This window comes from Oncorhynchus clarkii, chromosome 18 (genome assembly GCF_045791955.1).
Source record: "Oncorhynchus clarkii lewisi isolate Uvic-CL-2024 chromosome 18, UVic_Ocla_1.0, whole genome shotgun sequence".
Lineage (NCBI taxonomy): Eukaryota > Metazoa > Chordata > Actinopteri > Salmoniformes > Salmonidae > Oncorhynchus > Oncorhynchus clarkii.
This window is the reverse complement of record NC_092164.1, coordinates 36,619,490-36,642,646: the sequence shown is the minus strand read 5'-3', so window position 1 is coordinate 36,642,646 and position 23,157 is coordinate 36,619,490. Positions and strand designations below refer to the sequence as shown.

The 23,157-nt window shown below is 41.9% G+C and overlaps 1 protein-coding gene across 3 annotated transcripts in view; it reads right to left on the bottom strand.

Moving 5' to 3' along the window:
• Positions 1-23,157, bottom strand: part of LOC139373399 (dyslexia-associated protein KIAA0319-like protein) — a 29,999-nt gene extending 6,842 nt beyond the window's left edge. The window contains exons 1-11 of one of the 3 annotated variants that reach the window (XM_071113858.1): positions 23,060-23,149; positions 22,003-22,444; positions 14,613-14,790; positions 13,279-13,407; positions 3,068-3,441; positions 2,542-2,776; positions 2,184-2,282; positions 1,822-1,919; positions 1,541-1,628; positions 1,118-1,210; positions 541-673 (exon numbers count right to left, since the gene is read on the bottom strand). In XM_071113858.1, coding sequence (XP_070969959.1) covers positions 541-673; positions 1,118-1,210; positions 1,541-1,628; positions 1,822-1,919; positions 2,184-2,282; positions 2,542-2,776; positions 3,068-3,441; positions 13,279-13,387 — 1,229 coding nt within the window. In that variant the 5' untranslated portion in view covers positions 13,388-13,407; positions 14,613-14,790; positions 22,003-22,444; positions 23,060-23,149. Of the gene's footprint in view, positions 1-540; positions 674-1,117; positions 1,211-1,540; positions 1,629-1,821; positions 1,920-2,183; positions 2,283-2,541; positions 2,777-3,067; positions 3,442-13,278; positions 13,408-14,612; positions 14,791-21,928; positions 22,445-23,059 lie in introns of all 3 variants that reach the window. The other 2 variants (XM_071113860.1, XM_071113859.1) reach the window with 2 other exon arrangements.

The following is a 23,157-nucleotide window of genomic DNA, read 5'->3' as shown; positions in this document are numbered from 1 at the left end:
GGTACTAAATTCTAAACCAACCCCTAATCTCTAACTACTTGGTACTAAATTCTAAACCAACCCCTAATCTCTAACTACTTGGTACTAAATTCTAAACCAACCCCTAATCTCTAACTACTTGGTACTAAATTCTAAACCAACCCCTAATCTCTAACTACTTGGTACTAAATTCTAAACCAACCCCTAATCTCTAACTACTTGGTACTGTGCCAGGCATGTGTAAATCTGAGATGCTAATCTGAGTACCGTGCGGGAAGGTCCAGTTTATGACAGATAGACAAATTCCTAACGTCCTCCTTGCTTCTAAGACCCACAGTAGCCTTCACCTACGGCTGAAATTGGGAGAGGGGGCGAGGGGCGTGGGCGAATGCATGTGATATGGTATAACGAAAACATCTGAAGTAAGAGATAGAAGGGGAATACAAGGTAGAGCATGCCCATAGGGACAAAATAGAAAGAAGTACCTCAAGGAATATAAAGCAATATGTAGAGAATATACAAGATGACGCATTGCCCATTGAGAAGACAAGGTAACAGTGCCTGAATGTGTAGTTCCCTGGGACCAGGCCGGTGAGGGTGAGGATTTGGGTGTCTGCAGAGACCTTCTCCTCCCTCAGCGGGCCCTTCACCTCCTCCCAGTGCCACGCCACCACCTTGTCATCGTCTGTGCTCTCTGAGGGACCGCACACAGCGAGAGGAGGAAGACAGGACAGGAAGAAGAGGGGAAAAGAACCGGTTAAATGTATAGGCCACCCTGCCTATATTTTTGCCCCGGTCTCAACCCTGACTACTAAAGTTTGTCTTCCATTGTTTTATGTAAGGTGATAATGTAAAAACTGCCCAGGGTGTTGTTTGGAGGACCTTTGCACCAAGCTAAAGATCAACATTAGTATTCTAGGGCAAATACCGGTTCTTGACCTAAAATGGTCAAGCTATAATTTCAATGTACGCTAGTAGAGCTATATTCTAAATAAAGGCACCATTGACCAAATCTGTATTTTTTTGTCAGGAAACAACTAGACAAGATGCAACATAAAACGCCTTTTTACATCATCAACAGATGGTGCAATTCTAGTTTATATGATTTGATTGAGACCAAAAAGCCAGGTGTACTCACGGCTGCCGTCGATCACGGTGGAGCTGGTTGGCAAGGATATCTCCTGGAACTTTGGGGAAACCACAGCGACTGGGAGCTTGTTTACCCGTGGCTCTGTGAAGTGGAAGAGGTTAGCTAATTGGCTGAATGGTACAGCTGGGTTGTGTTCATTAGCGAACGCGTAGCAAAACATTGTTGCAATGGAAAACTAAAATGGGCATTTCTTATTAGACAACTCCAGGTAATCCATCCCTGTTTCAGTCTGTTATCTTCCATTTGGTTCGAATGAACATGACCCAGGTATGAGTCATTGTTGACAGTTCAGTATAAGCCCATTAATGGGAGAGTCAGGGGAGGTGCCCTTTAATATGTTACAGTTTGCACGTTCCTACTAATGAGCATATCAAACACAGTCAATACGAGTCATGTTAGTTTAACCCCCACCGGGTTTGACTGTGACGTTGACATAGCCCTCTCCATGTGCTCCGTCACCATCCACGGTCACCTCAAACTCATACAGTCCCACCGTCAGCTGAACACAGGAACAAGAGCCAGAGAAAGGTTGAATTAGAGCGAATACTATAGGAATTGTTTCTCATAGTATTACAGTACTGTATAAATGGTTCTAGTCACAAATTCAATTTCAGTTAAGCGGGCGGGGTTTGAACAGAGAGAGAGAGAGAGAGAGAGAGAGATAACGGTTGAACTAATTCAAGGAGCTGCACCTTGCTGAGTTTGAGCGTCTCGCTGTGTTTCCCCTCCATCTCTCCACTGTAGTCTTTGGGGTGAGTCCTCAAGAGCCAGTCAAATGCATAGTCGGTCCCTTTCGAGAAGTGAGAAAGAGAGAGGGGCGAGTCAAAGCCGAGGATTTAAGCGACGAGGAATGACCTGCAGGGATACGGCGCTAGCCTTAGTACCAGGCTGTTTTCTGCAGGAGCTCTCCTCTTTGTCATCGTCATGCCAACTTCAACAGATGTATGATGTATGTAGAATTAGGGGTGAGACGTGGACTACAGAGGGTGTGTATAATACAGGTGTATGATACAGTAAAACAAAGTGATAGGGCAGGTAGGTTGAGTAGTCGTACCTGGCTGGGGCGCTGGCACCACAAAGGCGTTGAGTTCTACCTCGTTGCGCGGCAGCGTGACCTCCACACTCTCGCCTGCCGACACCACCAATTCCCGGACTGTCATGGAAACCAGAGGCATGACATGGACTAAAATGGAGGACTGCGCAACTGAAACAGCAGTTAATTCAAAGTAGACAGAAATCTGCAGCAGGTGCCAGTTTTTGAGCGGGAGTAGATGTTTAGGGCAAATGCTTTACCTGCCATGAATACATACCTCAACACATACATTTTGTGATTAGTATGTTATTAACCCAAAAGTTGCCAAGGGTGGGTTTTGAGGAATACTAAGTCAAGATTTCCGTGTCCACTGCCTTACCAGCCTGGGTTGGTGATGTAGTGATTGTAGGAGCATTAGCGGGAAGCACAGAGCTGCTGTTGGAAGATGCTGGGCCTATGGTGTCCTCTGATTTAGAGTTCTGCTGTGAGGGTGATGGCACTTCTCCACTTCCATCAGTTAGCTGGCTGTGATTCTTATCAGATGTTTGAGGGAAAGCTCCTCCGTTGGTGCCGCCGACTGTTGGAGCCGGAAGCTCTTCATCCTTGGAAACTCCCTGCCAAGACATGGATGTACTTCAGATGAGAATGGAAAGAGGACTAAAGACATTGGCTACATTGTACAGGCTTCAATAGCCTTCACGACGTCAACCACTGCAGTTAAGAGATTGCATGATATTCAATAACACACAAGTCAGGGAAATAAGGTTGTCATGCATGTAGAAATGTATATGAAGGTATTTAGTATGTGCATTCATCTACTCTGTCCCAGTGATCCTGGAAGGAAGAACGGAGGTAAACCGTCATTTATGACTCAACTACAGAACAGTAACTTTCCATTGACTCACAGTGCTAGAACGTTTGTGGTCCGACCCATGTTTCTGGCTCACGGCCTCACTTCCCTTTCCTGTTTGTGCCCGCCTGAGCCTTCTCCTCCGAGCTGTGGTGGTGCCCTTTGAAAATAGCTGTAGGAGCCCCAGGGACTCAATGTGGGGCTGGGGGAGAGATGTGACTTCACAGACTCCTCTGTTGGAGCAGTTTAGCAGCACACAGTGCCCCCCCAGGCTCCAGACGGCGCTGCAGGCTGGCTCAAGGCAGCAGGAGTCCCAGCAGCTGGCGCTGCCCCTCCCCACGGCCAGGGGGCGCCAGCCTAAATCGACCACGCTGCTCCAGTGGATCCCCAACACTCCCCCCGTCACCCTGCAGATCTCAGCAGATACACCTGGAGAGAGAAAGAGAGTTGTTACTGTATGTGTATAAAGAGGATGTGATCCGTGCCATCTGGGTCAAGGATGGGTAATTTCAGATACGTGGGCCCCTGAGTGTGTTGCTTTTAGTTCCTTCTTGCTTAGCGCTGGGAAGCCAGTTCCATGCAGTCAGAGCAATCAGTGACACTAATGTGCTAGGCAGATGAGAAAAGCAGGTTTTTGCGCCCCACAGATTTAAGGCATGGATGTTGCGTTTTTTAAACAATACAATTTTTAACTGGAAACAAGCGTTTAGCTTACTATGTTATCTTTCTATAGCCATATGTACCTTGCAAACGCAATTTCTTAACATACAGTAACACTCCAGACACGCATGAAGCTCAACTGCTCAACCAAGTCACAGCGGTAAAAGGGAAATGAGGCCTTTCCCTGACAAAAGACAGAGATTAGGCTACATTATCACCAAGGTCAAAAGTCCTATCACCAGGGGCTCAAGAACATAAACAAACAGGCAGTATACAGAAAATATCCAAGCCCTGAAGCAAGCTTCCAGAAAACTGGAACGGAAACGGCGCTCCACCAAACCGGAAGTCTTCTGACTAGCTTGGAAAGACAGGACCATGCAATATCGAAGAGCCCCTGCGGCTGCTCGATCAGCCTTCTTTTCCAACCTGATTGAGGAGAATACAAACAATCCAAAAATTGCAGGTATCCCCCAAGAGAGGACGGCTTTCAATTCAGCAGTGATGGATTCCTGAACTTCTGAGATGAAAAGATCATGACCATCAGAAAGCCAATAATGGACTCCTCTTTGAATCTGTGTCTTTCTCCAAAACTTAGTTGTCCTGAGTCTAAACAGAACTGCCAGCACCTAAGATAAATGGAGACATTCAAGGTTATTAATCCGGTATCTCTCGAAACATTCACAAAAATAGTCATGGCCTCTAAACCTTCCACCTGCATACTGAACCCTATTCCAACTAAACTACTGAAAGAGCTGCTTCCTGTGCTTGGGCCTCCTATGTTGAACATAATAAATGGCTCTCTATCCACCAGATATGTACCAAACTCAATAAAAGTCGCAGTAATAAAGCCTCTCTTGATAAAGCCAAACCTTGACCCAGAAAATGTAAAAAACTAAAATTCGGCCTATATCGTGGAATCTCCCATTCCTCTCCAATATATATATGTTTTTAATTAAAAGCTGTTGCATGGCAACTCACTGCCTTCCTGAAGACAAATAATGTATTCGAAATGCTCCAGTCTGGTTTTAGACCGCATCATAGTTCTGAGACGGCACTCGTGAAAGTGGTAAATGACCTTTTGATGACGTCAGACCAAGGCTCTGCGTCTGTCCTAAACCTAAGTGCTGCCTTTGACACCGTCAATCACCACATTCTTTCGGAAAAAGTTTGGGGTCACTTAGAAATGTCCTTGTTTTCGAAAGTAAAGCAACTATTTGTCTATTAAAATAACATCAAATTGATCAGAAGTAGAGTGTAGACATTGTTAATGTTGTAAATGACTATTGTAGTTGGAAACGATTGATCTTTAATGGAATATCTACATTAGGCGTACAGAGGCCCATTATCAGCAACCTTCACTCCTGTGTTCCAATGGCACGTTGTGTTAGCTCATCCAAGTTTATCATTTTAAAAGGCAAATTGATCATTAGAAAACCCTTTTGCAATTATGTTAGCACAGCTGAAGACTGTTTCTCTGATTAAAGAAGCAATAAAACTGTAATACTTTTGAGTTGAGTATCTGGAGCATCAGCATTTGTGGGTTCGATTACAGGCTCAAAAGGGCCAGAAACAAAGATCTTTCTTCTGAAACTCATCAGTCTATTCTTGTTCTGAGAAATTAAGGCTATTCCTTGCGAGAAATTGCCAAGAAACTGAAGACCTCGTACAACGCTGTGTACTACTCCCTTCACAGAACAGCGCACATTGGCGCTAACCAGAATAGAAAGAGGAGTGGGAGGCCCCGGTGCACAACTGAGCAAGAGGACAAGTACGTTGTAGTGTCTAGTTTGAGAAACAGATGCCTCACAGGTCCTCAACTGGCAGCTTCATTAAATAGTACCCGCAAAACACCAGTCTCAAAGTCAACAGTGACTAGGTGACTCTGGGATGCTGGCCTTCTAGGGTATCGTTGGATGGGGCCAAAGTGTCCCCCGACCCGTCTATCTCCTTCTCGACCTCTCTCTGTGGGCTGTGCTTTGGCAAAGTGGGTGGGGTTATATCCTGCCTGGTTGGCCCTGTCCGGGGTTATTGTCGGACAGGGTCACAGTGTCCCCCCATCTATCTGTCTCTCTCTACCTCAATTTAAGGGCTCTATTGAAAGTGAAATAAAATAAATTACAGCAAACATTACACTCACAGAAGTTACAAAATAATAAAATACATTTCAAATGTCATATTATATGCAGATAGGTAAAATACAAAAGGGCAAATAAATAGCAAAAATATGGATTGTATTTACAATGGTGTTGCCCTTTTCTTGTGGCAGCAGGTCACAAATCTTGCTGCTGTGATGGCACACTGTGGTATTTCACCCAATAGATATGGGACTTCATCAAAATCGGTTTGTTGTTTTCAAATTCTTTGTGGGTCTGTGTAGTCTGAGGGAAATATGTGACTCTAATATGGTCATACATTTGGCAGGAGGTTAGGAAGTGCAGCTCAGTTTCCACCTCATTTTGTGGATAGTGTGCACATAACCTGTCTTCTCCTGAGAGCCATGTCTGCCTACGAAGGCCTTTCTCAATAGCAAGGCTATGCTCACTGAGTCTGTACATAGTCAAAGCGTTCCTTACGTTTGAGTCAGTCACAGTTGTCAGGTTTACTCTCTGTTTGGGGCCAAATAGCATTCTAGCATGCTCTGTTTGCCCCAATTTGTGAATTATTGGTTGGTGAGCAGACCCCAGACCACAACCATAAAGGGCAATGGGTTCTGTAATTGATTCAAATATGTCGAATTTATTTAAATGTATGTAATAGAAGGCCCTTCTTGCCCTGTCTCTCAGATCATTCACAGCTGTGTGAAAGTTACCTGTGGCGCTGATGTTTAGGCCGAGGTACGTATAGTTTTTTGTGTGCTTTAGGGCAACGGCGTCTAGATGGAATTTGTATTTGTGGTCCTGGCAACTGGACATTTTTTTGGAACACCATTATTTTTGTCTTACTGAGATTTACTGTCAGGGCCCAGGTCTGACAGAATCTGTGCAGTAGGTCTAGGTGCTGCTGTAGGCCCTCCTTGGTTGGGGACAGAAGCACCAGATCATCAGCAAACAGTAAACAATTGACTTCAGATTCTTGTAGGATGAGGCCGGGTGCTGCAGACTGTTCTAGTGCCCTCGTCAATTCATTAAGATATACAGTGCCTTGCGAAAGTATTCGGCCCCCTTGAACTTTGCGACCTTTTGCCACATTTCAGGCTTCAAACATAAAGATATAAAACTGTATTTTTTTGTGAAGAATCAACAACAAGTGGGACACAATCATGAAGTGGAACGACATTTATTGGATATTTCAAACTTTTTTAACAAATCAAAAACTGAAAAATTGGGCGTGCAAAATTATTCAGCCCCTTTACTTTCAGTGCAGCAAACTCTCTCCAGAAGTTCAGTGAGGATCTCTGAATGATCCAATGTTGACCTAAATGACTAATGATGATAAATACAATCCACCTGTGTGTAATCAAGTCTCCGTATAAATGCACCTGCACTGTGATAGTCTCAGAGATCCGTTAAAAGCGCAGAGAGCATCATGAAGAACAAGGAACACACCAGGCAGGTCCGAGATACTGTTGTGAAGAAGTTTAAAGCCGGATTTGGATACAAAAAGATTTCCCAAGCTTTAAACATCCCAAGGAGCACTGTGCAAGCGATAATATGGAAGGAGTATCAGACCACTGCAAATCTACCAAGACCTGGCCGCCCCTCTAAACTTTCAGCTCATACAAGGAGAAGACTGATCAGAGATGCAGCCAAGAGGCCCATGATCACTCTGGATGAACTGCAGAGATCTACAGCTGAGGTGGGAGACTCTGTCCATAGGACAACAATCAGTCGTATATTGCACAAATCTGGCCTTTATGGAAGAGTGGCAAGAAGAAAGCCATTTCTTAAAGATATCCATAAAAAGTGTCGTTTAAAGTTTGCCACAAGCCACCTGGGAGACACACCAAACATGTGGAAGAAGGTGCTCTGGTCAGATGAAACCAAAATTGAACTTTTTGGCAACAATGCAAAACGTTATGTTTGGCGTAAAAGCAACACAGCTGAACACACCATCCCCACTGTCAAACATGGTGGTGGCAGCATCATGGTTTGGGCCTGCTTTTCTTCAGCAGGGACAGGGAAGATGGTTAAAATTGATGGGAAGATGGATGGAGCCAAATACAGGACCATTCTGGAAGACTCCTGATGGAGTCTGCAAAAGACCTGAGACTGGGACGGAGATTTGTCTTCCAACAAGACAATGATCCAAAACATAAAGCAAAATCTACAATGGAATGGTTCAAAAATAAACATTTCCAGGTGTTAGAATGGCCAAGTCAAAGTCCAGACCTGAATCCAATTGAGAATCTGTGGAAAGAACTGAAAACTGCTGTTCACAAATGCTCTCCATCCAACCTCACTGAGCTCGAGCTGTTTTGCAAGGAGGAATGGGAAAAAATGTCAGTCTCTCGATGTGCAAAACTGATAGAGACATACCCCAAGCGACTTACAGCTGTAATCGCAGCAAAAGGTGGCGCTACAAAGTATTAACTTAAGGGGGCTGAATAATTTTGCACGCCCAATTGTTCAGTTTTTGATTTGTTAAAAAAGTTTGAAATATCCAATAAATGTCGTTCCACTTCATGATTGTATCCCACTTGTTGTTGATTCTTCACAAAAAAATACAGTTTTATATCTTTATGTTTGAAGCCTGAAATGTGGCAAAAGGTCGCAAAGTTCAAGGGGGCCGAATACTTTCGCAAGGCACTGTATATATATATATATATGATTAAGAGGGTGTAGCTTATGCTGCATCCGTCTCACCCCACGGCCCAGTGGAAAGAAATGTGTGTTTTTGCCAATTTTAACCACACACACACACTTGTTGTTTGTGTACATGGATTTTATAATGTCGTATGTCTGACATCAATTTGTATAGCAGACCCTCATGCCAAATTGAGTCAAAAGCTTTTTTGAAGTCAACAAAGCATAAGAAGACCTTGCCTTTGTTTTAATTTGTTTCTTTGTCAGTTAGGGTGTACAGGGTAAATACGTGGTCTGCCATATGGTAATTTGGTAAAAAGCCAATTTGACGAGTTCATTCTTTTCACTGAGGAACTGTAGGAGTCTGCTGTTAATGATAATGTAGAGGATTTTCCCAAGGTTACTGTTGACGCATATCACACAGTAGTTATTGGGGTCAAATTTGTCTCCACTTTGTGGATTGGGATGATCAGATGCCAGAGCTGAGGATGATGTTAAAAGAGTTTAAGTATAGCCAATTGGTATTTTGTAGTCTGTATATTTGATCATTTAATTTAGGATACCATCAACACCACAGGCCTTTTTGAGTTGGAGGGTTTGTATTTTGTCCTGTAGTTCATTAAATGTAATTGGAGAATCCAGTGGGGTCTGGTAGTCTTTAATAGTTGATTCTAAGATTTGTATTTGATCATGTATATGTTTTTGCTGTTTGTTCTTTGTTATTGGGTCAAAAAGATTGGAGTCGTGGTTTATCCATATCTCCATTTTGGATAGATAACTGTGAGTTTGTTCAGTGTGTTCCAATTTTCCTAGAAGTGGTTAGAGTCTATGGATTCTTCAGTTACATTGAGCTGATTTCTGAGGTGCTGTTCCTCTTTTTCCGTAGTGTATTTCTCTATCGTTTTAGTGATTCACCATGGTGAAGGCGTGGGCTCAGGTTCTGGGTCTCTGTTTTTGGTTGGATAGGTTTCTCAATTTCTTTCTTAGGCATTTGCATTCTTCATCAAACCATTTGCCATTGTTGTTCATTTTCTTAGGTTGTCTGCTTGACATTTTTAGATTTGATAGGGAGAGGTAAAATATACTGCTTAGGTTTTCTACTGCCAAGTTGTCCCGGACGTTGTCTAAAAGGGATTGAATTTGTTGTTGCTTAATTGATTTTTGGTAGGTTTCCACACTACTTTCCTTCCTTCTGTAGCATTTCTTAATATTATTCAGTTCCTTTGGCTCTCTCTCTCTCGACCTCTCTCTCTCTCTCTCGACCTCTGAATGCTCGGCTACGAAAATCCAACTGATATTTACTCCTGATCTGTTGCACCCTCCACAACCACTGATCATTATTTGACCCTGCTGGTCATCTATGAACGTTTGAAGAACGATCTGGCCTTATTAGCCAGGTACTCTTATAATCTCCCCCCCTGGTCACCCCTCAAAGCCTGGTTCCTCTCCATGTTTCTTCCTTTCTAAGGAGTTTTCCCTAGCCACCGTGCTTCTAATGTACATCTGCATGGCTGGGTTTCTGTAGAAGCACTTTGTGACATCTGCAGATTTAAAAAGAGCTTTATAAATACATATGATTTGATGTGTCTCTAGACAAGACATGGCACCAACCATCAACTCAGACACTCACTGAAAGCGCACCTATTCCCATGGCTATTGTTGCCATAGCTCCAGACGCTCCAGAGCTGAATATTATGGGATGTGGGTGTAACTTGAACTCCATGTAAAACTGCTTGCAGCGATTGAGCCTTTCTGCTTTCTTTTAGAGAATGGGCCCTTTTGTCTCTGTTTAGTCATTTCCTCCCCCCAGGCCTTGTGGCATCACTCACCCACACTGTAACAACAGCCATTCGGAGTGGAACTACCACTGAAATATGCATACACGCCTCAGAACCAGCAGGCAGTACAAACAATTACTAACAACCCGATAAACACACAGTATGCTTCAGTTCGACTGGTGTCTAGCCGAAATCAGCTAGGCGAACCAAACAAGTGTGCTCGCATACTCCCTTAAATAGACCTTCGCTTGAAAAATGAAAAAAATAAAATAAAACACAATTGTACTGTTTGCCCATTTTGAGACCCCATAGCCAGTATATAATTCCTCATAACAGTCCGAAATAATTTAAGATAACTCAACCAATCTGTCATCAACACATTTTTGCTGAGATCTTACATGATGACCTCACCGCTTGCATTATGTGCGCGAGCGTTGCAAAATACATTTATACATACAGTTGAAGTCGGAAGTTTACATACACCTTAGCCAAATACATTTAAACTCAGTTTCACAATTCCTGACATTTAATCAGGGTAAAAATTCCCTGTCTTAGGTCAGTTAGGATCACCACTTTATTTTAAAAGAATGTGAAATGTCAGAATAATAGTGGAGAGAATGATTTCATCTTTTATTTCTTTCATCACATTCCCAGTGGGTCTGAAGTTTACATACACTCAATTAGTATTTGGTAGCATTGCCTTTAAATTGTTTAACTTGGGTGAAACATTTTGGGTAGCCTTCCACAAGCGTCCCACAATAAGTTGGGGGAATTTTGGCCCATTTCTCCTGACAGAGCTGGTGTAACTAAGTCAGGTTTGTAGGCCTCCTTGCACGCACACGCTCTTTTCAGTTCTGCCCACAAAGTATATATAGGATTGAGGTCAGGGTTTTGTGATGGACACTCCAATACCTTGACTTTCATTGTCCTTAAGCCCTTTTGCCACAACTTTGGAAGTATGCTTGGGGTCATTGTTCATTTGGATGACCAATTTGCAACCAAGCTTTAACTTCCTGACTGATGTCTTGAGATGTTGCTTCAATATATCCACATCATTTTCCTCCCTCATGATGCCATCTATTTTGTGAAGCGCACCAGTCCCTCCTGCAGCAAAGCACCCCCACAACATGATGCTGCCACCCCATGCTTCACGGTTGGGATGGTGTTCTTCGGCTTGCAAGTCTCCCCCTCCAAACATAACTATGGTCATTATGGCCAAAAAGTTATATTTTTGTTTCATCAGACCAGAGAACAGTTCTCCAAAAAGTACAATCTTTGTCCCCATGTGCAGTTGCAAACCGTAGTCTGGCTTTTTTTATGCCGGTTTTGGAGCAGTGGCTTTTTCCTTGCTAAGCGACCATTCAGGTTATGTTGACATAGGACTCGTTTTTACTGTGGATATAGATACTTTTGTACCTGTTTCCTCCAGCATCTCCACAAGGTCCTTTGCTGTTGTTCTGGGATTGATTTGCACTTTTCGCATCAAAGTACATTCATCTCTAGGAGACAGAACACGTCTCCTTCCTGAGCGGTATGACGGCTGCGTGGTCCCATGGTGTTAATACTTGCGTACTATTGTTTGTACAGATGAACATGGCATTTGGAAATTGCTCCCAAGGATGAACACGACTTGTGGAGGTCTACAATTGTTTTTCTGAGGTCTCTGCTGATTTCTTTTGATTTTCCTATGATGTCAATCAAAGAGGCACTGAGTTTGAAGGTAGGCCTTGAAATATATCCACAGGTACACCTCCAATTGACTCAAATTATGTCACCTATCAGAAGCATCTAAAGCCATGACATAATTTTACAAACTTAGTGTATGTAAACTTCTGACCCACGGGAATTGCGATACAGTGAATTATTTGTCTGTGAACAATTGTTGGAAAAATGACTTGTGTCATGCACAAAGTAGATGTCCTAACCGACTTGCCAAAACTATAGTTCGTTAACAAGACATTTGTGGAGTGGTTGAAAAATTAGTTTTAATGACTCCAATCTAAGTGTATGTAAACTTCAGACTTCAACTGTACATGTTATTTAATCATTTCATCCAAACTGCTCGCACACGTCTGCGTAGCCAGGCACTAAAATAAAACTTGGTTCTATATTTGATGCGCTGCAAGTCCCGCCTCTCCCATCTCATTGGTTTATAGGAGCATATACCCACGTTGGTGAGCGAAAGCTGAACTGAGGTCCACACTCCAGTCCAATTGGTGGTGGTAATGCACTTTAAAGTTGGTTGCCAACCGCCATATAAAGTCTGAAGAAGACTGAAACTAACTAGGTTTACCCTTTCATCTGTGGATTAATTGTCGGAGTAGAGGACCTTGTGCATTTCAGATAAAATAACAACCCAATGTTTATATCCCAGGAGAAATGAGCTAGAAACAGCAAGCTAGCTAAATGGTCATGAATGTATCATGCTTTCGACCTGTCCTCAAATTAATATAGTTGGTTCAGAGTTCGTTTTGATATTTCAACCTTCATGCCCTGATTGGTCTGGTGTGGATGGACAAAATCAACATGCGCGGGATGGCGGACGCACGCGAGTGCCCGGTCTAGTCAGCATGTTAGTCACACAATTTTACATTTAACTAAGTATTTTTCAATTAATAAATGTGCATGCCAACGAGTCGTCTCTTGTTCAACAACAACAAAAACTTTATTGAAGAATTCCTACTGTTGACCAATCACCGACGAAGGGGTGTAGTCTTCGGATTTGAACTTCGACTTGCATCCCCCCCAAAAAGGTGTTCCCCGAACAGCTAAAATAACCCTCACCGAAGTTCAAAACGTACAAAAACGTCACAAAAATGTCCTCATAATGTATGCACGGACTCTACCGAACTGTTTCGGCTGAGAAGCATGCGGACGCAAACTATGACTTATGACACAAACTATGTAATAAAGACAAGCATCTATTGTTAGGCAATGGTATTTATGTTGCAATGTCTCAGATTCCATAAAGCCTATGGTAAGTATAACAAAATAATCAACTCAATGAATAGATCTCATTCATTCTAACATCCTGGACAATCATGACATCGCAAATAATTCCAGAGAAATGTATTGGTGCGTTTTACCTGCGGGAGCAACTAAGCGGCACAAGAAGCTCAGTGATAGGAAGAGGAGATGTGGCTGTGTCAATCGAGGTCGACTCCAGCTGAACAGGTTCTGATATGCATAGGACATTTTCCAGGAGGACCGAGGACCTGGACAGAACAGAAACAGTTGTCAGGATTGTACAACATTACTAGCCTGGAAATCCAGACCAAATTCCTCTCAATAGCAAAACAATAGTGAAGCGTAGTATGCTTCGGTCTGGATTTCCAGGCTACAACATTACACCACCTTGATGTAATTCAACACCGGCACGAACCAGGCGCTAAGCAGGGATTGACATTTAAAGTCTGAAAGGAGGCCTCCCGAGTGGTAAAGTGGTCTAAAGGCACTGCATCGCAGTGCTAGCTGTGCCACTAGAGATTCTGGGTTCAAGTCCAGGCTATGTTGCAGCCGGCCGTGACCAGGAGACACATGGGGCGGCGCACAATTGGCCCAGCATTGTCGTGGTTAGGGAAGGGTTTGGCCGGCAGGGATGTCCTTGTCCCACAGCACACTAGCGACTCCTATGGCAGGCAGGCCGGGCGCAGTGCACGCTGACACGGTCGTCAGGTGTATGGTGTTTCCACCAACACATTGGTGCGGCTGGCTTCCAGGTTAAGCAGGCATTGTGTCAAGAAGCAGTGTGGCTTGGCTGGGTTGTGTTTCGGAGGATGCACTACTCTCAACCTTCGCCTCTCCTAAGTCTGTACGGGAGTTGCAGCGATGAGACAAGACTAACTAATTGGAGAACACGAAATTTGGGTGAAAAGTGGTAAAAAGTCAATTATTTTTTTAAAGTCTGGAGTATTTTTGGTTGCCCCGAAAATTATTATCACTTCTGAGGAAATGTAAATGAGCTATTTCCACGCAGAAGAACCATATACTGCCTGCCTTTCACCTACACATAGGGGAGGAAGCAGAAAGATCCGTACTGAAAGTCTTTGTATTTTGATTGTTTTCTGTAAATAAAATCTCAGAGCAGGCTCTGACTGCCATAAATTGTCTGTCTTTCACTTAAACAAATGGGGCGGAACCAGAAAGATCAGTTTTAGGCTACTGGAATTCTTTGCAGTTTGGTGGTTTTCACTTCTTTAAAAAGATAATCACCTGCCCAATGAAGCAACCTCAGAGCAGGCTCAACTTGCGTGACTATTTAGTTCACTTACCCCAGGCAATAGCCCAATCTCTTCTGTAAATCCCAGCTAAGGCGAATGGACAAATTGTATAATTTCAGGACATTAAAAAGAGTCAGACAGGTGATCAAATACAATTGCGTGAGTGAAGGTCACAATCTTTTACAGTACAGTATATTTACCTTTATCCTGGCCAATTGGTGGAAGAGGGTGGAGACTGAGAGCAGCTGGAGTTAGCTTATGTGGGGAGGGAGGTGAGGTGAAGGGTGAAGACAGGTCAACACCAGCACTGTGTGGAAGAGCAGCTTCAACATGACACTCCCTCTGACCCTCTACTGCCCTGGCAGACGAGAGAGCAACCTGGGGGAGGAGGAGAAGGGGAAGAAAGTAGAGGTCGACCGATTATGATTTTTCAACGCCGATACCGATTATTGGGGGACCAAAAAGGCCAATACCGATTAAATCGGCCAATTTTTTGTATTTATTTTTATTTGTAATAATGACATTTACAACAATACTGAATTAACACTTATTTTAACTTAATATAAAACATCAATAAAATCAATTTAGCCTCAAATAAATAATGAAACATGTTCAATTTGGTTTAAATAATAAAAAAACAAAGTGTTGGAGAAGAAAGTAATATGTGCCATGTAAAAATGTGTGCCATGTAAAAAAGCTAACGTTTAAGTTCCTTGCTCAGAACATGAGAACATATGAAAGTTGGCGGTTCCTTTTAACATGAGACTTCAATATTCCAAGGTAAGAGGTTTTAGGTTGTAGTTAATATAGTATTTATAGGACTATTTCTCTCTATACCATTTGTATTTCATATACCTTTGACTATTGGATGTTCTTATAGGCACTATAGCATTGCCAGTGTAACAGTATAGCTTCCGTCCCCCTCCTCGCCCCTACCTGGGCTCGAACCAGGAACACATCGACAACAGCCACACTCGAAGCATCGTTACCCATCGCGCCACAAAAGCCACGGCCCTTGCAGCGCAAGGGGAATAACTACTCCAAATCTAAAAGCGAGTGACGTTTGAAACAGTATTAGCGCACACCCAGCTAACTAGCTAGCCATTTCACATTGGTTACACCAGCCATTAGGCTGATAGGCTTGAAGTCATAAACAGCACTGTGCTTGCGAAGAGCTGCTGGCAAAATGCACGGAAGTGCTGTTTGAATGAATGATTACGGGCCTGCTGCTGCTCAGTCAGACTGCTCTATCAAATCAGACTTAATTATAACATAATAACACACAGAAATACGAGCCTTTGGGTCAATAATATGATCGAATCCGGAAACTATCATTTCGAAAACAAAACGTTAATTATTTCAATGAAATACGGAACCGTTCGGTATTTTATCTAACGGGTGGCATCCCTAAGTCTAAATATTCTTGTTACATTGCACAACCTTCAATGTATGTCATAATTACGTAAAATTCTGGAAAATTTGTTCGCAATGAGCCAGGCAGCCCAAACTGTTGCATATACCCTGACTCTGTGTGCAATGAACGCAAGAGAAATTACACAATTTCACCTGGTTAATATTGCCTGCTAAACTGGATTAGTAGTTATAACTAGTGATTATGATTGATTGTTTTTTATAAGTTAAGTTTAATGCTAGCTAGCAATTGAAAATATGTCGTTCTGCCCCTGAACAAGGCAGTTAACCCACAGTTCCTAGACAGTCATTGAAAATAAGAATGTGTTCTTAATTGACTTGCCTAGTTAAATAAAAGGTATAAAAAATAAAAAAAATAACCGGAAATCGGCGCCCAAAAATACCAATTTCCGATTGTTATGAAAACTTGAAATCGGCCCTAATTAATCGGCCATTCCGATTAATCAGTCGACCTCTAGAAGAAAGAGGTTCTCCTGGAGATGTTTTATATCATAGTAACGAGTGGCTGTTCTATAAGCACTTGTAACAGGCTTCGGGTTAACAGAAATTCTGTTTGAGAGAATCATGAGCATGGTTAAATATCTGCCTGACAGGAGTCGTCAGTGTTGTCTCTCCACCCACTGACCTTAGCGTTAACTTCCATGCACTCTCCTTCTGAACATTGTTTATAGTATATAGGGTGAGGTGCTGATGGAATGTGGTTAAGGCACATTTCAAATGTTGAAGGGACAGCAGAACAGCAGGTGGACTGCATTTTACAACGGTTATTAGTCCTTATGCTGAAAACTATCTGTATCGATCCTCGATAAGATTTTTTAAATTCTGAAAACATAAAAATGTCAGCAGGTACCAAACACGCATGATGAAAAAGGCCTTTCAAAAACGACATCAACATGTGGAGAGTTTCCAACAATAATCTTTTTGCTCTTGAAGAAGTCAGTTTTTGTAACTGGTAAAAGGACCCATAAGCACCAATGTGTGAAGTTCATAGGAACATGTCAAATAGGGAGACAAATGAAAACTAAAGGCATATATACATTTTTTCCACCATTTTCCATCCTAAAAATTAGGAATGAGCAAAGGCTTCGATTTCTTGTCAAACAGATGGAAAAATGGTGTCTTAGAAAACATCTCCCAGAAAAAGTCTTAAAGGGCCAAAATGCAGTTGCTATATACATTTTTTAACTAATAAATTAACGATTTAAACCCATTGATTCTAAAAGAATATAACATAAATGCCTAATGAGCTTAGATCAACTGTTGTAGTCCATCAGAACCCAAAATATAAGCTTGTTTTGCACATTACATTTATTTGTCACATGCAGTGAAGACAGCAGGTGTAGACTTTACCGTGAAATGCTTGCTTATGAGCCCTTCCCAATGATGCTGATTTAAAGAGGAATAAAATACATACAAATGAAGCTATACAGTGCATTTGCAAAGTATTCAGACCCCTTGACCCTTTCCACATTTTGTTACGTTACAGCCTTATTCTAAAATGGATTCAATTGTTTTTTCCCCCTCAATCAATCTACACACAATACCGCATAATGACAAAGCAAAAAAAAGATTTTTAGAAATGTTTGCAAATGTATTCAGACCCTTTACTCAGTACTTTGTTGAAGCACCTTACAGCCTCGAGTCTTCTTGGGTATGACACTTCCAGCTTGGCACACTTGTATTTGGGGAGTTTCTCCCATTCTTCTCTGCAGATCCGTCAGTGCACAGCTATTTTCAGATCCCTCCAGAGATGTTTGATCGGGTTCAAGTCCAGGCTCGGGCTGGGCCACTCAAGGACATTCAGAGACTTGTCCCGAAGCCACTCCTCCGTTGTCTTAGCTGTGTGCTTAGGGTTGTTGTCCTGTTGAAAGGTGATCCTTTGCCCCAGCCTGAGGTCCTGAATGCTCTGGAACAGGTTTTCATCAAGGATCTCTCTGTACTTTGCTCCGTTCATCTTTCCCTCGATCCTGACTAGTCTCCCAGTCCCTGCTGCTGAAAAACATCCCCACAGCATGATGAGTGCTGCAAAGATGGTTGTCCTCCTGGAAGGTTCTCCCATCTCCACAGAGAAACACTAAAGCTCTGTCAGAGTGACCATCGGGTTCTTGGTCACCTCCCAGACCAACGCCCTTCTCCACCGATTGCTCTGTTTGGCCTGGCGGCCAGCTCTAGGTAGAGTCTTGGTGGTTCCAAACTTCTTCCATTTAAGAATGATGGAGGCCACTGTGTTCTTGGGGACCTTCAATGTTGCAGACATTTTTTGGTACCCTTCCCCAGATCTGTGCCTCGACACAATCTTGTCTCGGAGCTCTACGGACAATTCCTTCGAACTTATGGCTTGGTTTTTGCTCTGACATGCACTGTCAACTGTGGGGCCTTTTAAGACAGGTGTGTGCCTTTCCAAATCATGTCCAATCAATTGAATTTACCACAGGTGGACTCCAATCAAGTTGAAGAAACATCTCAAGGATGATCAATGGAAACAGGATTCGCCTGAGCTCAATTTCGAGTCTCATAGCAAAGGGTCTGAATACTTATTTATATAAGGTATCTGGTTTTTAAAAAAACCTGTTTTCACTTTGTCATTATGGGGTATTGTCTGAGGAAATGTTTTTATTTAATCCATTTTAGAATAAGGCTGTAACGTAACAAAATGTGGAAAAAGTCAAGAGGTCTGAATACATTTCCGAAGGCACTGTATACAGCGAGTACGAGTACCACATCAATGTGCAGGGGTATGAAGTATTTGAGGTAGATACATTTAGTATGAGGTAGTTACATTTCCCCTGCCCAATCCCTCAAATGTTTATAGAAACAGGGGCGGGGACCACTTTGTTATTATTTTGAACTGCTGATTGACACTTTAAAAAAAGGTATTATAAATACATCAAAACACCTGGGTTGGGTAGGTTACTTTCTAAATGTAATCTGTTCCAGTTAGCTGTCAAAAATTGCAATCAGTAACGTAACCTTTGAATTACCAAAACTCAGTAAAGTAATCTGATTACATTCAGTTACTTTTAGATTACTTTCCCCTTAAGAGGCATTAGAAGAAGACAACATGTATGTTACCAATTGAACAACATCTACTGCAGGATTGACCAATGTTAAGGTTTACATAGCTGGCCATACATGGATGTTAAATTTTACTTTATGGGTTGGTTATGTTGGCTTCTTCTAACCCATTGCTTTCTATTACGTATAATAATAATATCTTTGTAAATAATAATCATTTGTAAATCCAAAAATGGATGTAAGAACTACAGATAGACTTAAAGGGGCAATCAAACGTGTGTGAGTTTGAGCATTTCCATTAGGCCTATGGATTCTTTCTTTTTTTATCAGCATGAAATTAGATTGAGCAATAATACATTTTATTTTGTAAAGTGATTTCTTGCATCAAACACAACATTTTCAGTCTCATTGTCTGAAGGACAAGTGGATAAACAGGTTAATGTCAAGCCCTGCATGTTTGTTTTTGAAAGTCTCTTGGAAAGTCCTACTTTGAGTCCTACTTTGCAGGCCTACTTTGAACGCCACAAAATACAACACTGCACGTTTAAAAAAAAAAATCTCTTTACCGGACTAGCTTTTCAAATATGTCTAGAAATGTACACATTTTGTGCTCTTGTTGGAAGCAATCACTCCCCTATTGCTATCTACAAATGATCTATAACTGGCTAATAACTAACAAACTAGCAAAGGAGAAGAACAAAATGTACACATGCCTACATGCAGCTCTCGCTTTGATCTCAAAACAAGCGCATCTACTCACAACCACTCATGCTGTAACCACAGTCCAGTTAAAAGTAAATGGCACAGATCCATATATGGCAATGGTCTATTTGCATATAGGCCTCCTGCAGCTCTGATTGTTTATGCCACTCCGGTCTGTGTAGAGTACGGCTGAGTCAAGCATGTCAATGCAATAGAATCCTACTCCAATGCGTTTTGCTTAAAACAAGTTTGTTTTGTGTCGGTATGTTACATTGAAAGTGGTTAATATTGTGTTGATGCAATCCCAATTGGCACAGTAAAGGGAAAAGTTGATAGTGTTAACAGGGAAAACTCTAGAACAGTGGTCACCAACCAAGATCACTTTGAGTCAAAATGCAAGCTGAGATCTGCCACTCAGATTTTTTGTTGTTGACATGACTTAAAATGTAAACCTATGCAACATCAACCAATTAAAAACAGTACTGTAGCAATGAGATTTGTGCAGTAAACTGTAGGCCCAATACATTATCACCGCATATCGGCTTTGCTTGAATTACTCTGACCATGCATTGTTGTTCAGGCCATTTTTTATATATATATAAATTGTTTTGAGGTAGGCTATATGAACACACCAGTAATATATCCGTTGTTGTATTACTTATGAAGCACCCCTGAGTGAGCATACATTTAAATAATTTGCTTTATATTTTACTGGGCTGATGGTGCCTGCATCTGATGGTCAGTCTCAGCGGAGGGAGAGAGCAGCAGACTGAGGGTCCGTCTCTCAACATCCCTCCGCTCTGACACTGACCAAAAAGGGACACTGTCTTCCAGCGGATGGCGAAACTCATTATATCTGCCTCATGCACAAATTCATGTTGTTACTCCCGTGAACAGAGAAAGTGAAATATTCCTTGATATAAAAAAATACCCAAGTCGCTAATAATAACAACGCAAGCCTATAGATACACTTGCCTACTCATTCATTAATGCTGCACTGCTTGTTGAAGCGCTGAGTGGCAATAGGAAGAACGCAGATTTCATGGCTTATAAAAGTGTTGAATTACAAAGTGTTGACAGTGCTGAGTAAGAACTTAAACATGAACTCACTCATAAACAGCAGGTTTTTGCTGTATTCCTTGACAGTCTCCCTCTAGTCATGGTTTTACATGTTTTGAAATCTCACAGTATCAATTTTGCTGTAGATTTCTTGTGCTTGCTACGTTACTGCAGACACGGTAATCTGAGCCATCCGACTGGCCAGCGGTAGGCCTACAGTGCACTTGATTGGCTCTCGAGAAGGTAGAATTTGGACCTACAGTCATTTGAAATGTTTCAAAATTGGAACAGTTCGCAGGGCAGCAGAATCGGGTGCACCTTACACAAAACAGCCCAAAACTAATAAAAAAAAATTTGGAACAAGGCTTTATCGTTGGGTTTTTTACAGAAATGTTTGGCTATGCACGCAATTTAGAGGGAACATTGCTGCCAACTACTATCAACACTTATGTTCAGTTTAGGATTTTTTTGGTTTAAATACGCCTTCTGTAAATTTGGGAAACATTGCCTTGAAGTACTGTTACCAAAATCACACATTTCTTCAAGATATTTTCATATTTCTCGCCCTCGTGAGGAAAATGAAAATTCACAGAAGTAACATGTAAATGTATACCTATCAATTAAATCAGTGTTTTTACTGATATCAACTGGTTTATGAATTAAGTGATTAAAACGTAAAATTATGTTACCAAATTGAATTGGATACATAGCAGTCACAAACCACAGTTGGGTCACCTGCTACTGTTCTTCCTTCCACTGACATACTGTTAAATTCAGCTGTTTTCTTTCACTTTCTGTCATCTGGTGGTTAAAGAAAGAGGTTGAAAAGATTGCCTCAAGGCTTAAAAACCCTTCTTTAACCGGTCTCCTTCCCTTTGTTTACACTGATTGAAGTGGATTTAACAAGTGACATCAATAAGGGATCATAGCTTTCACCTGGTCAGTCTGTCATGGAAAAAGAGCAGGTGTTCTTAATGTTTTGTACACTCAGTGTATGCCTATTATACTCCTATAGAATTAGAAAAGGTGGAACGCTCGCCACATGCTGAAAATCTAACCCAAGTAGAATAGCAGTAGGCTACTATTGTTTCCCTTCACAATTCCTCAGCAAGTTCTCACAGGAAGTTCAGAGAAAAAAAACAAAACAGAGAGCAGCATGAACACATTTAGTTCGGGTTGGAGTAGAAAGCAATCCCATGGCATGGAGCATAGGCTCTCACACACACAGCATTTTCTGACTGATTATCGAACTGAGAGTATGTGGCAACTGCTGCGCTAGAAAGTCATTTAATATCAACCTCCCACTTACATGACAAGCAAACCTGCATGATATTGGTCATTTATCGGATCCGCATTATAGCAAGCAGACATTGCCACACTTACATCCGCCTCAGTCTTATCAACAGTTGTATCCTGATAATGAAACGAACTGCGATGACAGCTGTCACAAATGCCTGGCTTTTTGAAGTTGTTTCTGGCTTTAGAAGTCCAAATGGCTTCGTTCCAGATCTTCTAGGTTGCTTTCATATAACACAAAAATCCACAGGTAAAAAAAATACTTAGCTATCAGATATTCTAAATAATTGTTTATTTGTATTTTGGCAGCGCGGTGGCTCGAGATCAGTCGTGACGTGGTGCCTGCAGAGGTACCCTCCCTCTGCCATGTGACGCGGTCACTGGGAGGCCACCTCTGTCATCAACTTTTTAGACGCAAGTTCTCATGAGGAAAAAAAGCAAACAAGGATCTATGCGATGGTCAACTTTAGATCCGGGGGCAAGGTTTCACTGGCTTTTTCTTCTTCCTCCTCCCATTCTCTCAGCAAGGCTAATGAAGAAGAAGAAAAAAATCACTCGTAAATCCACTATTGGCTGCTGTAGACAGACAATTCAGAGGAGCACTTTCTCAGATGACAGAATGCCCCCAAGTCTTTGGCGCTGCCTCGTTTGAAATGACGACACATTGAGATTATTAATATACATTTCAAACCCTGCAAATTAAACAAAATGTATAATAAACACGAATAAGCCTAGAATTATGGCCCATAAGAAAGTTAGCCAATTTTGTTTTACAAGCTGAATTTAGCCTTAGGCAAATCAAGCCGCTAATCTCTAAAAACCTGCCTCACAGTCGGACATTAGTAGTAGCCAAGGTTGCGCAGTGGACACTGACAATTATCTATGGCTGAATACAGACAAAATTCTACCATTATAATCATACTGATACATATGCTATTGATATTCAGCATGACAGGTGTAACAATGACATATCTCGGTATAATCCTGGATGGATCACCCCTTCCAGGCACCAGCAGTTGATCATGGTTTGGCTTTAGAACCTGGCATTATTAGCCCACTCACTGATCGAATGCACGCAGTTTATCGATCGCAAGACGTGTCACGCCACTGTTTTAATGTATGGAATATATATGCATAAACTCACCAGTCGTTGTATGAAATGTTTCGGTTCCTATGCTTGAGCTAGGATACGTCGTAGTTTCTCACTGTTCACTATGGGTCATCTCTTACTGACACCGCTGT